The sequence below is a fragment of the Vombatus ursinus genome, unplaced genomic scaffold (assembly GCF_900497805.2).
Source record: "Vombatus ursinus unplaced genomic scaffold, bare-nosed wombat genome assembly UNPS02009770.1, whole genome shotgun sequence".
Classification (NCBI taxonomy): domain Eukaryota; kingdom Metazoa; phylum Chordata; class Mammalia; order Diprotodontia; family Vombatidae; genus Vombatus; species Vombatus ursinus.
The window spans coordinates 12,518,002-12,531,956 of NW_020949548.1; the positions used below are offsets into that span (position 1 = coordinate 12,518,002).

Below are 13,955 nucleotides of genomic sequence, written 5' to 3' on the forward strand. Positions count from 1 at the left end.
GATTTAATATTACCAACCTGATTGATCTGAAGAGCTTCTTTAAACCAATCTGAAGCTTCATAAAAGTTTCCTTTATCTCTAGCCATTGCTCCTAAGCGTAAATAGCCTGAAAGAAATGTATGCTAAAAGACCAGCTCTACAAAATCAAATTCTAGCTTAAGTTCTACCTCTTCAGTCTACTGTTCAATGCCCAAATCTCGCCCACCACCCAAATTTCTCCCAATATTCACCTCAGTTGAAGAAAGTTCTGCCTCCTTCCTATGACCTACAGGCAGTGTGCCTATCCACCTAACCCTGCCCCCAGATTCAGCCATACTTCTCTTCTAGCCATTCCCCCTCATCTGGAATGTCCCCACCTTCTCCTTCAATCTGACTCATTCTCAAAGCCACACTCAAATCTGCCCAGTAAAGAGTTAAGTTCTGTGAAGCCAGAGAATGTGTCTTTTACATATTCTACAGCTAATGCTATACTAAGTACATAGTGGGCATCTAATGAGTATTTGCTGATTTAACAAGTTTCAACATTTCTCATTTTGGCATGTTTGTTAAATAAATGTATGCTGAATGAGTAACTGAATGACATGTAGGATTTTTTAAAAAGTAACTTAAAATTCTTACAGTCAACGTAATTAGGATGTTCTCGTAATATATTTTTGTACAGCTTTTCTGCTTCATGGAATTCACACATTGCCTCATAAAGCCTGGCCAGATTGTACGATGTTGTAACTGAGATGGCATTATAGTAATGTTCGTCATGCTCAGCTTCTGCCTTAGCACGATCCAAAGATGCCAAAAAATATTTCTGTTAAAAATAGAAAAACAACTTTCAAAAAAAATGTTAGGTCAGGGCCGACTTTAAAAAAAAAACTACACACTCCAGAAGGATACAGACATCCCATTTTCTCACCTTTGCCTCCCCTAAGTTTCCAAGCCTAAAATGGAGGGCACCCACGTTATTCAGAATCTCTGGTGGGACATCAGCCTGTACTTTTTCCTGAAGGATACGTGTTGCTGTTCCGTATGCTGACAGGGCACCCTGTAAGCCCACATAGACAGAAGCAGGCCTAAGTCATGATGGTGACCAATGCTTTACACAGTTTATGTCACAGAGCGGGCAGTGCCCAGCTAAAAGGGAATTCTACACCACGTACCTGTATGTCAGTCTGCTCTAGGATTTGTGCCAGTTCGATCCAGGCCTCAACATCATCTGGATACTGCTCTGTGACCTTCTTCAAGTGGCCCTGAGACAGAGGAGATGTCAGAATCAGTGTGACATCCAAAAGTCACCAAGATAAGTCACCATGAATGCAGCATTAAAGCATCCAAAAGTAGTGCTTATTAAGGTGACAGAAATTAAATCATTAATGTTTAGGAAGCACCAAGGAAGAGAAAGACCGTAGACTCAAAGTCAGGAAGTGAGCTGGATACCAGCTCTGCTATGACTTCCCTGTCTGGCCCTGGGCATGTTACTCAACCTTTATGAGCTTGAGCTAATGTGAAAACTGGAGTTATCCCATCCATAAAGCCCTTGGTAAACCACAAAACAGTATATGATTAGATGATTTTCCCTTGAAGTCTTATTCTTGAGGCATGAAGGCGAGCCTGAGTTTGTAAAGGGCTAAGGACAATGGAGCACAAGCCTTGGGGATCCTAAGCCAGATCAGAAGATTAGTTCCAGGGATCTACTGTCCCAGGTCCACATTGCGTAAGAGGAATGAAGCGCTTCCCCAGAAGGGTGGTCATCAGGGGATGAATTATTTGGTGATAACAAGTCATGAACACTATTTTCTAAAATGAAGTGGAGTTGTGTGATTTTTGTCAGTAGAGGAGGTGGGGTATAGATAAAATAACCACTTTTCTGAAATATTAAACTCTATTGTTAGTTTTTTTCTAGCGGTAACAGATAATGTTAGAATGACTGCCCGTGGAATACTTCAAATCCCATCTAAAAATCCCGCCTTCTACAAGCAGAATTTCCCAACCCCTCAATTCTAGTGCCTTCCCTCTTTTAATTATTTCCTGTTTATCCTATACACAGCTTATCTGTACATATCTGTTTGCCTGCTGTCTCCTTTACCAGCCTGTAAGCTCCTGGAGGGCAAGGACTTTCTTTTGCCTCTTTTTGTATCCCCAGCACTTAGCACAGCGCCTGGTATGTGGGAGTTCCTTAATGAATGTTTACTGACTGACATCCATCTGGAGGTTATTTCAGAATAACTAAGATTTGAAATGTACCTTGGCAATGTCTCGTTTGTCTTGATCTTCTGAAGCAGCATAGAGAGAGCCAAGAATTTTCATTGTTTCATAATTGTTGGGATAGGCTTTCAAAACTTTCTCAAAGCATTGAGACGCGTTCTCTTTGTCACCTCGGTAAATATACATCTGGCCCAAACCAAAAAAGGGCAGTACAAAAGAGGATGAGGCAAACTGGGTGGCCTGATAATAGTACTGGAAAGCCTGATCATAGTCTTCCTGAACATGAAAGGACCTAGCCAGCTGATAACAGCTTTCTGCCTGCATGGCTTCCACTTCTGTGTTATGGAAAGCATGGAGAGCCAAGTGCTGGACTTTGCTATAATCCTGAAAAATGAAGAGTACAAGAAGTTATAAGACACCAAACCACCTCAATCATAAAAGATGATGTTATACAAAATTTTTCCAAAGTAATACAAGAGTTAGGTGACTAAAATAAACATTATCGTTGGTACTTTATCTCAGAGTTTATTTGAGTTTTCCCCATTACCATTGTTCAATAAAACCATGCCATGAAAAGGACACCATGCACTCAATAATTCTTTACTTTAGTGGGGTGTGTTAGGAAAAGAAATGCATTCTTTTATCTATTTTATCTATTAAAAGCTACCAGTTAGAATTTTATACAGACTGAAGTAAGAAACCACTTCCTACAAATTAAAAGGCTCAAATTTTACTCTATAGGGACCACAACAAAGCTGTCACCATTTATACAGGTATAGAATGTCCTCCACATATCTGTCACTATAAAGAGGCACACTCATCACACTTCCTGTAATAATGGCTTAACTTACATACAGCTTTAAGGTCTGCAAAGTTTCCTTTTCACAACATCCCTCAAAGGTGGGGAGCACAAATATTATGATCTCCCGTTCTACAGATAAGGGTGAAAGGGATAAAGGTCAGAGAGTGTAAGTGGCCTGCCCTGGGGCACACAGCTAGAAAGGGTCTGAGCCAGGACTTGAAGCCACCTTTCTAACTCTAATTCTACTCCTCTTCCAATTCCACTGAGAGAGCACATCAAATACACAGAGACCCCAGACCATGTCCATCAAACGAGGGGTCAATATAAAAACTCAGGTCCCAACCTATACCTATTTGGCCTCAGACTAACTTTCCATTAGTGTAAAAGAAAGTGAAACATCGTACGTTTTGAAGTAAAATCAAGAGTTAAAGATAAAAGATTTCTCAAACCTTTTTGAAGAAAAAGTGATTTGCCAAGTGGTTCAGTACCATAGGATTGCTAGGATCAATCGTATAAGCTCGGGAAAGAAGCTGGACGCCATTCTTGATAGAGTCAGCCTAAACAAAAGACAAGGTTTGGGTTGAGAGTATGACTGCATAATATTCAGAGAGCACTTTTTCTAAAATGTTTTCTTTCCAAACTTTTAAAGATACGAACATCACACAAAGCCAAACCCAGGTAAACAGTTTAGCTCTTACTTTACTTGTCTGAATATTCAACTTAAGGTACCTATGTTTCCCAATAATTAATCAAAGGCAAGCACAACTTTATTCTAGTTTTAGCTTTAGAAATATTCCCCCATGTTCTAATTTTGGGTATATGAACATCATTTGACACAAATGATTTAAAATTAACACTAGCTCAATAGGGCAAGCGATACAAAATACTCCAGTACATTCTGTTTTGCATTACATTTTTAGCTGTAAAGGAACTTTTCACAAAAGTCTATCACATCTGTTATTTAAGTGCCTGTGATAATATTAGTCTGGCTGCATTGCTCCTCTTCTGTAAACAAGGCCATCTTACAAATATTTTTTAGATGATTTGTAAGAAGATACCATTACATTCTGCAGAGAAAAAAAGAACCTGTTTATACAGGAAAATATGGTTCCTTTTTCCAATCTATATTTTGGACTCATCTTTTTAGATAAACGGATTCTTTGAGGATTTCTCTATTGATAACTACATCAATCAATGCTTGGATTGTTTTCTTACTCACGTACCTCTTTATTATTGAGTTCCAGAACAGCCAATCCAACTAATGCTCCCACACACTTGGAGTTGAGCTCTAGGGCTCTGCTGAAAGCCAGACGAGCTTTCTCCAGTTTGTTCAGTTTTACAAAGCAATGTCCCATTCCTAGGCGGACTTCAGCTAAAAAAACAAAAATCACGTCATTCAACCTGTTAAACTAAGGAATTTCTAAAGCTCCATTATTTAACCCTTCTATATTTTAAACAACTACAGTAAACTCCATTATCAAGAGTCCTGTTACACTGATTTGTTTTTTCAATACGTCAAATCATATCCTCCCTGATAGTTCCTTCCCCATGTATCAAATGACGTAAACCTTCCCCACAAGAATGCAAAATACCTAATTCTGGTGTGTTATATATCTCCCAACACCATTGTTAGACTGTGCTTCTGAATGACAATTTTCAGGCAGAAAAAGCAAGAGGTTCCCTTGAAAGTGAAAAGCCCTGTGATCAACAACAAAGTACTGTCCATAATATTTATCCCTTTCACAGATTTGCACCTTACGTAACACAACAGCTTAGCCAAAGATGGTTTGCTGATGCTCACAAAGATGCTCACGCATCCTGACCACTACTTGCTTGTCTGAGAGAATGAAAGGGCATTCATTTAAAGAAAAGGTTTTGTGCAGGCAGTGAAGAGTCAAAGCAATAAACAGCAAACCACAGCTGGGTTTTCTAGTGAACTCCTACGGTGACTAAGGAGAAAAGGCTTTAGGTGACAGAGTGGTGTCATTAGAAAGTATACCAGACATCTGTGGCCAAAACCACTCTCTTTAAAAAGAGGGCAATAAGACTGACAGCCACTCATGAAACACAATGCTACTAACCGTTTTCTTGCTTACACGTAAGGAAGTGGCCAAAAGGCAGGGCAATGAAATACCGAAGCACTGAAATCTATCTCTGGCTATAGGATATGACTACAGTAAGTAGCACATAGTAAACACTTAACAAATGTTTTTGATTTAACAATTGATGACTGATATTTACTTCCCTGAATGCAGCATGACACTAAAAATTTAAAGGTGAAAAGAAATTGTGATAATTAATTCTACTTCCTTTTTCGACAGACTTACGAGACTGGGAGAACAGGCAAAAGAGGTAGAATATACCTGGATTTCAGCCAAGTATCTCACTGAATCAATCAATGAGCACACATTAAACATCTACGTGTCAAGCACTGTGCTAGGCCCTAGGGACATAAAGACAAAAACCAAACAGTTCTTGTGCTCAAGCTGACATTTTATCAGGGGGAACATGAACGCATTAAGTAAATATAAAATACACAATCTAGTTTTTTTGGGGGGGGGTGGGGGTTAGGGAGGGGAATCAGGAAAATCCTACTGTCCTTCACCCTGGTCAGACCACAATTAGATCACTGTGTTCAGTTCTGGGAATGACATTTAAGGAAGGACACTACCAAGAAAGAACATGCCCAAAGGAAGCCACCAGGGCCGAAACTGTGCCACATGGATCAGTAGAAGAATCTCAGAGTACTGGTATGAGAGACAACATAGGTTAGGAGGGGCATGATGACTATCTTCAGATATCTTAAGGATTCACACCAGGAAGAGGTTATTAGACTTGTTCTGCTTCGCTTAGGAGGGAAGAACCAAGGTGGAAGCCAAAGAGAAGCAGATTTTAATTCAAGATAAGACAACATTTCCCAGTAATTAGAGCTATCTGAAAGTGAACGGGCTACCTTGGAAAGTAGCGAGTTCCTTGTCAATGGAGTTCTTAAACTACAAGACTGTTGGGAATGCTGTGGAAGAGACTCATGCTTTCAATTCTAATATATTCTCTGACTTAAAGGGGCACAATATCACCTATTACCTTGTTTTAAAAACCAACTGAAGACTTTTTAAATTCTTGATGTCATTTCCACTTCCATCTGAAGTACATTTTCTCATGTAACCTCAGAGTTAAAAAGCATTCCACTAAACTATCAATATTTTAAGCTGGGTCACAGTTTGAGCCTATCTGTTCTTCCCTTACCTGGACAGCCTGGGTTGGTGCGCAGTGCTTTTTTATAATATGCAAGGGCTCCTCTGTAATCTTTCTTATTGAATGAAATACAAGCTTTACCTGTCGTGATTTAAAAAAAAGAAGCAAAGTCAATAGGTACTGCTAGTTTAAAGAATGTAAGGTGTGCATAAGATTTCAGTACAAATAAATACACACAAAAAGCAATGCACTTTCAGGATCAGCAATTAACCCCAACATAGGAGTAATAATTTATGCCCATAAACAGAACAGCTCTATCTTTATCTTTGAAATAATTCTCTGAACCAGTCTGGTATGCTGGCCAAATAAAGAGGGATCATTGTTTATTAAACACTCAGTGCTCAGGAATGTATTATTCTTAATTCTGAAAGCAATTAATTCCAATTAATTTCAACGATAAAAAAATTCTTGCCAAAATAATTGAACCTCTTAAAAGCATAACCTACAGGCTATGTTTTCTCTTCATCACAGATTTTCTCCATTGAACTTTCTAAGGCACTCTTCAGAGGATAAGCTTTATTTTTACTAAAACAAAATTCTTTCCCCTTTGCTGAAGGGCCAGGGTCTAACTTTCAATTAATGAGAGCTGTATTCCTGACACAGGGGAAGAAATAAGATTCCTAAGATGGCTACTAAAGATAGCTTACCAAGAAGGGCTGGTATATTATTTGGAGACTGGTTGAGTACAAAATGAAACTGTGCATCAGCCTGGTCCATTTTGTCACCTTCCAACAGACAGAAGCAGGCTCTTCCCAATAAATGGTTCTGGATAAAAAGAAGCACCAAATTAGATTTCCCTTATGGCAGATGGCCAATATTTACTTCCAAAGAACTTGTGATAATGGAAAAAACAGGTAAGATGTGATAAATGGAGGTAAATTCCCTTAATTGTAACATATAAGTAGCTGGTGGATAGTTCTTAACTATAATCTTAAAAAAACTGTCCTAAAATGCATATTTTCGCCAGTAATTCTGATGACAAAAACAAAATTACAAGTTTCCAAATTCCATCTGAAACCTATGATCCCCCACCGAAAGAAAATATGATGATGCTTAAACTGCCCATTCAAAATGTGTGTTTTACAGGAGAATTTTGCCTGTTACATTCATGCAACTAACTTCTTCATAAAAATCAATCAGAAGTGAATAGGAGGATGACAATGGACTGAACTGTACTTTCAACTTTCTATAAGTGGAACTTTCAACTAACCCAAGCTATTCCCTATCATAAATTTCATCTTTTTAACACCAATATTCTCCAGATGATGGGTGCTATATGGCTACAAATCATTTCCACTACAATCCTAGAGAATCAACCCTGGAATCAACCCAAAAAGCAATGGAAAGTTGAATGATGGATGTAAAAGAGCACAATGCAATGGTGGGATTCACAGCATCAGAGTACAAATCCAGTTCTGCAAATCATTTACTTTGGCCAAATCACTTCACCTCTCAGGGGTTCAGTTTTCTTATCTTTTAATTGAAGGAGTTGGACTAGATAACATTTGAGGTTCCTTCTGGTTTTACATCTATGACCCTATGAACCTGTATTACCAACAGTGACTGGGACCTGTAAAACGTCATCGAGGACATGCCTTCCAGAAAACAAGGGAGGCTGGTCACATTGTGACCGCGAGGAATAAGAAGAGACAGGCAGTCGGAGGCCTGCACCAGTGCCTCCAGAATATTAAGAGGCCTGTAGGAGGTATGCAGTGTGCTAGGCAGCTCTTCTGGAGGATTTTGGGAAGAACGGAAATGAGAACTGCACAGGATGAGGACGGGAGGTGCTGAGTGATCTGTATGAGGTGGAGGGGGACACCAACCATATCAGAAAGAGCCCAGATTCACTACAACCATTTAACCAAAGATTTTACAAAACCACAAAGATGTTTTTCGTCATGAACATTCATTTCTTTTTTTTGTTTTGTTTTTAGGCAATTGGGGTTAAGTGACTTGCCCAGGGTCACACAGCTAGTAAGTGTCAAGTGTTTGATCTGAGGCCGGATTTGAACTCAGGTCCTCCTGATTTCAGGGCCAGTGGTCTATCCATTGTGCCACCTAGCTGCCCCCAACATTCATTTCTTTAAATGAGTCTATTTCATTAAACAACAAGATGCACCTTCAATGTAAATCACACCCAGCAGCTATCTGTTGAAACCATACCTAGGGAAAGTTTTTTTTTTTTTTTTTACCTGATCATACATGATAATTTTGTCAGCCATCGTATACAACAAGGTTGCCTGGGTAATGAGCTCCTTCTTGTTGTCCTTGTTTTTTTCCTTCCTGGCCTGCTGGACATAGTAGGCTGCCAATGTATCTAAGCAAGTCATCTGGTCTTTTTCATGGTCCCTATAATCCAGGTTTCCATCTATTCGAGCTGCTTCCAACAACTTCACAAAATCTTCTGTTTTTCCTTGCTTGTAATATTCCAACTAAAAAGTAAAAAAGGAAAATTAGATAGGAGACAGCAACTGAGCTGAACCCTCAAGGAAACTAGGGATTCAGAGGCACACACATTTCAGTCACGGGGGGATAGTCTGTGCAAATGTGCCAAGGAGATGGACTGTCAAATTCGAGACACAGCTAGTAACTCAATTTGACTGCAACTCAAGAGTGTGGGGAGGGGAATAGTAGCATGAAATATATCTGGACAAGTAGGCTGAGGTCAGATTTTGAACATGGGTAGTGATGTGGGTTAATCTGTTTCAAGAATATTAACTTGGCAGGTATGTGGAAGATGGATTGGAGAAGGGAGAAATCAGAAGCAAAGAGAACCATTAGGAATCTACTACAATTGCCTAAGCAAGAGACAATAAAGCCCTGATAAAAGGAGCAGTTACATGAATGGAAAAAAGATGGCAGATTTAAGAAATTTTGCGGAGGTGGAACCTAACAGATTTGGCAAGTGACTGAACATGAGGTTGAGGGCAGAGTCAAAGATTATTCCTAGGGTGAGGACATGGGACACTGGAAAGAAAAACGGGAACATTTGGAGAAGGAGTCAGTTTACTGGGGAAGATTAGTTCTGTTCTGAACGTGTGTTTGAGGTACTAACAGGAGATCTAAATGGAAATGTCCTGTAGGCAGAGGCGCTATGGAGTTGGAGTTCAGGACAGAGATTAACATTATATTATAAACTGGGAATCCTGTACATAGAGATGATAGTTGAAACTCTCTCCTTCCCAAAAATAACTCTTCTTCTATGTGGCATCGTTGAAGAGAATACAAGCAGGATAAGGAGAAATGATTTTGGGTTTGCCTTTACATCCTAAGCTCCTAACAAAAAGCCTGGCACATGACAGGCACTTAAGAAACGTCTACTGCATTTGTACAGGCAATTGCTTCCGTTGTCTATATTTCCTAGAAACTTGGGAGGAGGAACAGTCTTTAGCTGATACCAGTTTTCACTTTAAGAAAACAAAAAACCTTATGAATAGAACTTATATGGATTATTTTAAATAATATTTCTTTCAAAATGATGAAATATTGTACATTTAATATGTCAGAATTGTTCTACAAACAATAAGAGAGTGAACTTCTTTGGACACAATATAATTCTACAATGGACCTAAAGTTTGCCTGAGTGGAAATCAGATACACGTAGAGTCTTAAAAGAAGCATATTCTGAACTTATTTTCCTAGTCAGCAAATGAAAAACATTTATTTAAATAAATACTAACTGCTAAAGCGATCCATATGTGCAACTGAGTATGTTCCTGTTTCAGAATACTGATAACTTCATCCCCCTCCGGTAACTGATCGAAGTCAAGTTCAATGACCTAAAATACAAAAATATTTGTTACTCATTATTCACATCCTTGTTCAGTTATTTTTCCCAAAGTACAAATTTTATCAGTACATATATGCCTCTTTATGTAACAAACAAGAAAAAAATCGCTTATGTTCATTTTCAACTGAGACAAAATGCCCAGTTCAAAAATACTGATACCATTCAATGTGAGAAAAATGCTTCTGGCACGCACAAGAAATATGTTCATAAGTACCAGCGCAAAAAAAGTTGGCATTGCTGGATAAGGAAGAATCATTTTGGCTATAAAATGCCACAGATGTCTTAGTATACTCCATACAACAAGCACTGCTTTGCATTTGTATTTAGAACCCAAGTATGCCACCTTAATTACTAAGGGAAATGGTCCTGAGTTGGACATATTTTAATACTTCAACAACCTGTGATTTCATTAGGGTCGGTACAGATTGCAAGTTTCCTCTATGACTTCGCAGGCTTTCAGGAGTTTCTGTGGCCAAAAATACCATCATATCATCACATAACCAATCTGTTAACGTACAGACCTGTGCTAGGCTAGTCCTCGGGAAAGAGACATAGAGTCTATGATGGCCCTTAATTCAGGCTGGTACAATCCAAACTCCGCCCCCCCCAAGTTTACACTGAACTAGCAGTCTTCAAGAAGCCAGAATCACCCCCACACCACTCTAAGAGAAGGACTTCAGTGGAGGAGAATTGATTTAGAGTAAGCCAACTACATTTTCTGCGTAATAATCAGCTTTGCAAATGGATCCAAGCAGTGCAACTTTAAGTCAGCGAAACACTTGAACTGTGCATAACCAACCAGGAGTAGATATAACTCCACTTTTGATGACTTTAGATAGCAAAATCAAACATCAGCGGAAGTCTAAAATTCGGGTGAATACAAAGCAGTGGGACCTCCCTGAAGGAAGGAGCTGTCTAGATCCCCTTACAATGGAAAGGGAAAGGATGCGGAGGAAAGAAACTTGGGCTGTGGAGGCCACAGAACCCCCAGTGCTCTGTATCTCCTCGACAAACCGAGGCGTAAAGACCCCTTAAGGTCCTTCCCAAGCTGTGGCTTTGGAACCAGACGCTACCCCTGCTGTCAAACTGCCCCTGCGACCTTGGGTAGACAAGTCAATTCCTTCACTCAGCCCCGCCTGCCTCAGTTTCCTCCTCTAGAGCAATGAGTGGGGTGCTCAAACAAGGGGGGAGATGTATGTGGGGTGTGACAGGTACGGGGTCCCAAGCAAAGTTACCCAGGAGGGTTCCTCGGACCGGGGTGAGGCACCGGGGCTCGCAGACGGAAGTTAAGAGGGAGGGGGTGTCAGCTCTCTGCCTCCTCGAACCACCCCCCCACCCCGGTCTGCAGACGACCCCAGGTCGGCTCGGACCCGGGCCCGGGGGTGGGGGCGGGTCAGACCCCGGACTGGGGGGTAAGGGCTGGGGCAAACCTGGGGCATGGTGGAGGGGGAGGGAAAGGGAGAGGGAAGCCGGGGGGGGGGGGATTCCACTGCCCCGCCCCGCCCCACCCCCTGCTGGGCGGGGGCACCTCCTGGCCCCCGGCTCCGCTCACCTCATCAGTGTCCCGGAGGGGAATCTCAATGGAGCCTCGCGACATAGTGAGGCCGGGAACCCGACGCTGGCAGGGCCGGCTCCCGCTCCTCCTCGGCGCCCGGCTCCGGCGGCGTCAAGCGCTTCTCTTCAACTCCCCTCCGGCCGCGAACACAACGAGCAGACGCCGCCACAGCCGAAGGGGGCCCAGGCACTTCCGGCTCCCGACCCTTTTGAACCGGAAGAACTCGCACGCGCGAGGGGGCGGAGCTTCCCAGGGGGCGGGGCGGGAGCGGCTGGAGGAGGCTTCGAGATTCCCTTGTCCCCGCCCCCCGCCCTTACAAACCGGGACACAGGCCCAGGGCTGGGGGCCTGGAGCCAAAGAACACGCGCCAGAGTCAGGCTTGGAGTTGAAGTTCGCTGACTCCGGGTCCAGCCCCGGCACCTGAACCACAGTCTGTTTAACTAATGACAAAACTGAACACAGACTCGGCCGGACTTGGGCCTGATCTCTTGGAGAGGAATTGCGGGGTCAAAGGGTACGCACAGTGTAACAGCCTTGGGGGGAATCGCTCAAAGGGAACTTTTTAAATGGCACCAAAAAAAATCGTGCAAAGGAACTTGGCTAATAATCGATTTAAGTAAAGTGGCCCAGTTATGACGTCACTCTGTGAAACTTCCCCTGTATCAACCTGAGTGAAAGGAAGGTCTCTGGAAGGATTCTGGATCTGGAGTCAGAGGACCTGGGTTTGAATCTCTGTTCTGCCACTGACTGCCTGTATGACCTTAGGAAATGTGCTTCATTTCATTGGTGTGGGGATCTCCCAGTGTGGAAATTCCCTCTGCTGATGTAAAAGAGGATTGTCCACCATGTATAATCTTAAAAGAGTTGCGCAACCAGCCTTGAAGTCAGGAGGACCAGAGTTCAAATCCGACCTCAGACACTTGACACTTACTAGCTGTGTGACCCTGGTCAAGTCACTTAACCCCCATAGCCTTAAAACAAACAAACAAAAAAAAAAGAGTTGCCCATGGCCACAGTTATTACCGTCAGAGGCAGAGCTTGAAGGAAAGTCTTTCTCAGTGGTGCTAAACCAGGCTGTCTTCTATTAAAATTAAATTAAACTTCCCCAATTAATAGGCATGTACTCTCCTTCTCTCCCACCTCCCACTCCCCACTTCTCCACCCCACCATATTGCTTCCATATCTACTGAGTGGATACAATTTATCAGATAAGGAAAGTTAAAGAAGGCCAAAGCTAAGGAGGCACATCTGGAAAGGCTTCTAGTAAGAGATAATACTTAGGGGCAGCTAGGTGGCACAGTGGATAGAGCAGTGGCCCTGGATTCAGGAAGACCTGAGTTCAAATGCGGCCTCAGACACTTGACATTTACTAGCTGTGTGACCCTGGGCAAGTCACTTAACCCCATTGCCTAGTTAAAAAAAAAAAAGAGAGAGAGAGAGAGAAAGATAATACCTGAAATGAGTCTTGAAGGAAGCTGGAGATTCCAAGAGGTGGAGGTAAGGAAGGTGTGAATTCCAAGTGTGGGGGAAAGTCTGTTCAAAGGCAGATAAATGGAAGATGACGATAGATTACGGCTCAAGAGAGAGATTAGAACTGGATGTGTAGATTTGGGAATCATTTGGGTAAAGATGATCATTGAACTTGTGAAAGTCAACGGAATCACTAAGAGAAAGGGTATAAAGAGAAAAGAAAGCCCATGATGGAATCTTCAGGGATATTCATGGTATAGGGACATGATGTGGGACTTGGATGACAGTTGAAGAAAGGAAGACAGAGGAACCGAGGAGAGAGTATCCTGGAAGAGGGGGCAGTCAGCAGCGTCAAATGTCATACAGAGGTCAAGAAGGAAGAGGACTGAGGAAAAGAGCGTTGGATTTGGTATCTTAAGAGAGAATGGTTTCAGTTAAGTGATAGGCTCTGAAAGCAGAATATAAGGGATTGAGGAGCTGGGGAGGAAAAATTGCATGTACTCGGTTTTGAGAAAAGAGGTATAGCTTGAGGGGATGCCAGGGTCCAGCGGTTGTTTTGAAAATGGAGGAATCTATTTTTAATGTTTGTAGGTAGCAAGGAAGAAAGATAAGAAATAATTAAAAAGTGTATAGAGCAGGAGAAAAAGATAAGAAAAAAATTATATATAAGAGAGGAAGGATGATTGAAAGGGACAAGCTCCTCGATGTGACAGATGACAGGATGATAGATGAAAGTAGACAACTGGGTCTTGACCAGAAGGGGGGCTACCTCTTCATCTACACAAAAGAGAGAATAAGGAAGGATTAGAGGGAATTCTATTTCAAAAATGAGTTGAACTAAATGGCCAATGAGGTCCCTTCTAATTCTGTAATTATATGATTCTGGG

The 13,955-nt window shown here is 41.7% G+C and overlaps 1 protein-coding gene across 1 annotated transcript in view; it reads right to left on the bottom strand.

The window, feature by feature from the left end:
* Positions 1-11,694, bottom strand: part of CTR9 (CTR9 homolog, Paf1/RNA polymerase II complex component) — a 28,816-nt gene extending 17,122 nt beyond the window's left edge. Inside the window, exons 1-12 of the mRNA XM_027852584.1 lie at positions 11,596-11,694; positions 9,934-10,032; positions 8,446-8,685; positions 6,901-7,018; positions 6,245-6,334; positions 4,222-4,370; positions 3,448-3,555; positions 2,236-2,580; positions 1,152-1,241; positions 908-1,036; positions 619-802; positions 18-106 (exon numbers count right to left, since the gene is read on the bottom strand). Coding sequence (XP_027708385.1) covers positions 18-106; positions 619-802; positions 908-1,036; positions 1,152-1,241; positions 2,236-2,580; positions 3,448-3,555; positions 4,222-4,370; positions 6,245-6,334; positions 6,901-7,018; positions 8,446-8,685; positions 9,934-10,032; positions 11,596-11,640 — 1,686 coding nt within the window. The 5' untranslated portion in view covers positions 11,641-11,694. The remainder of the gene's footprint in view (positions 1-17; positions 107-618; positions 803-907; positions 1,037-1,151; positions 1,242-2,235; positions 2,581-3,447; positions 3,556-4,221; positions 4,371-6,244; positions 6,335-6,900; positions 7,019-8,445; positions 8,686-9,933; positions 10,033-11,595) is intronic.
* Between the last annotated feature and the right edge of the window lie 2,261 nt (positions 11,695-13,955).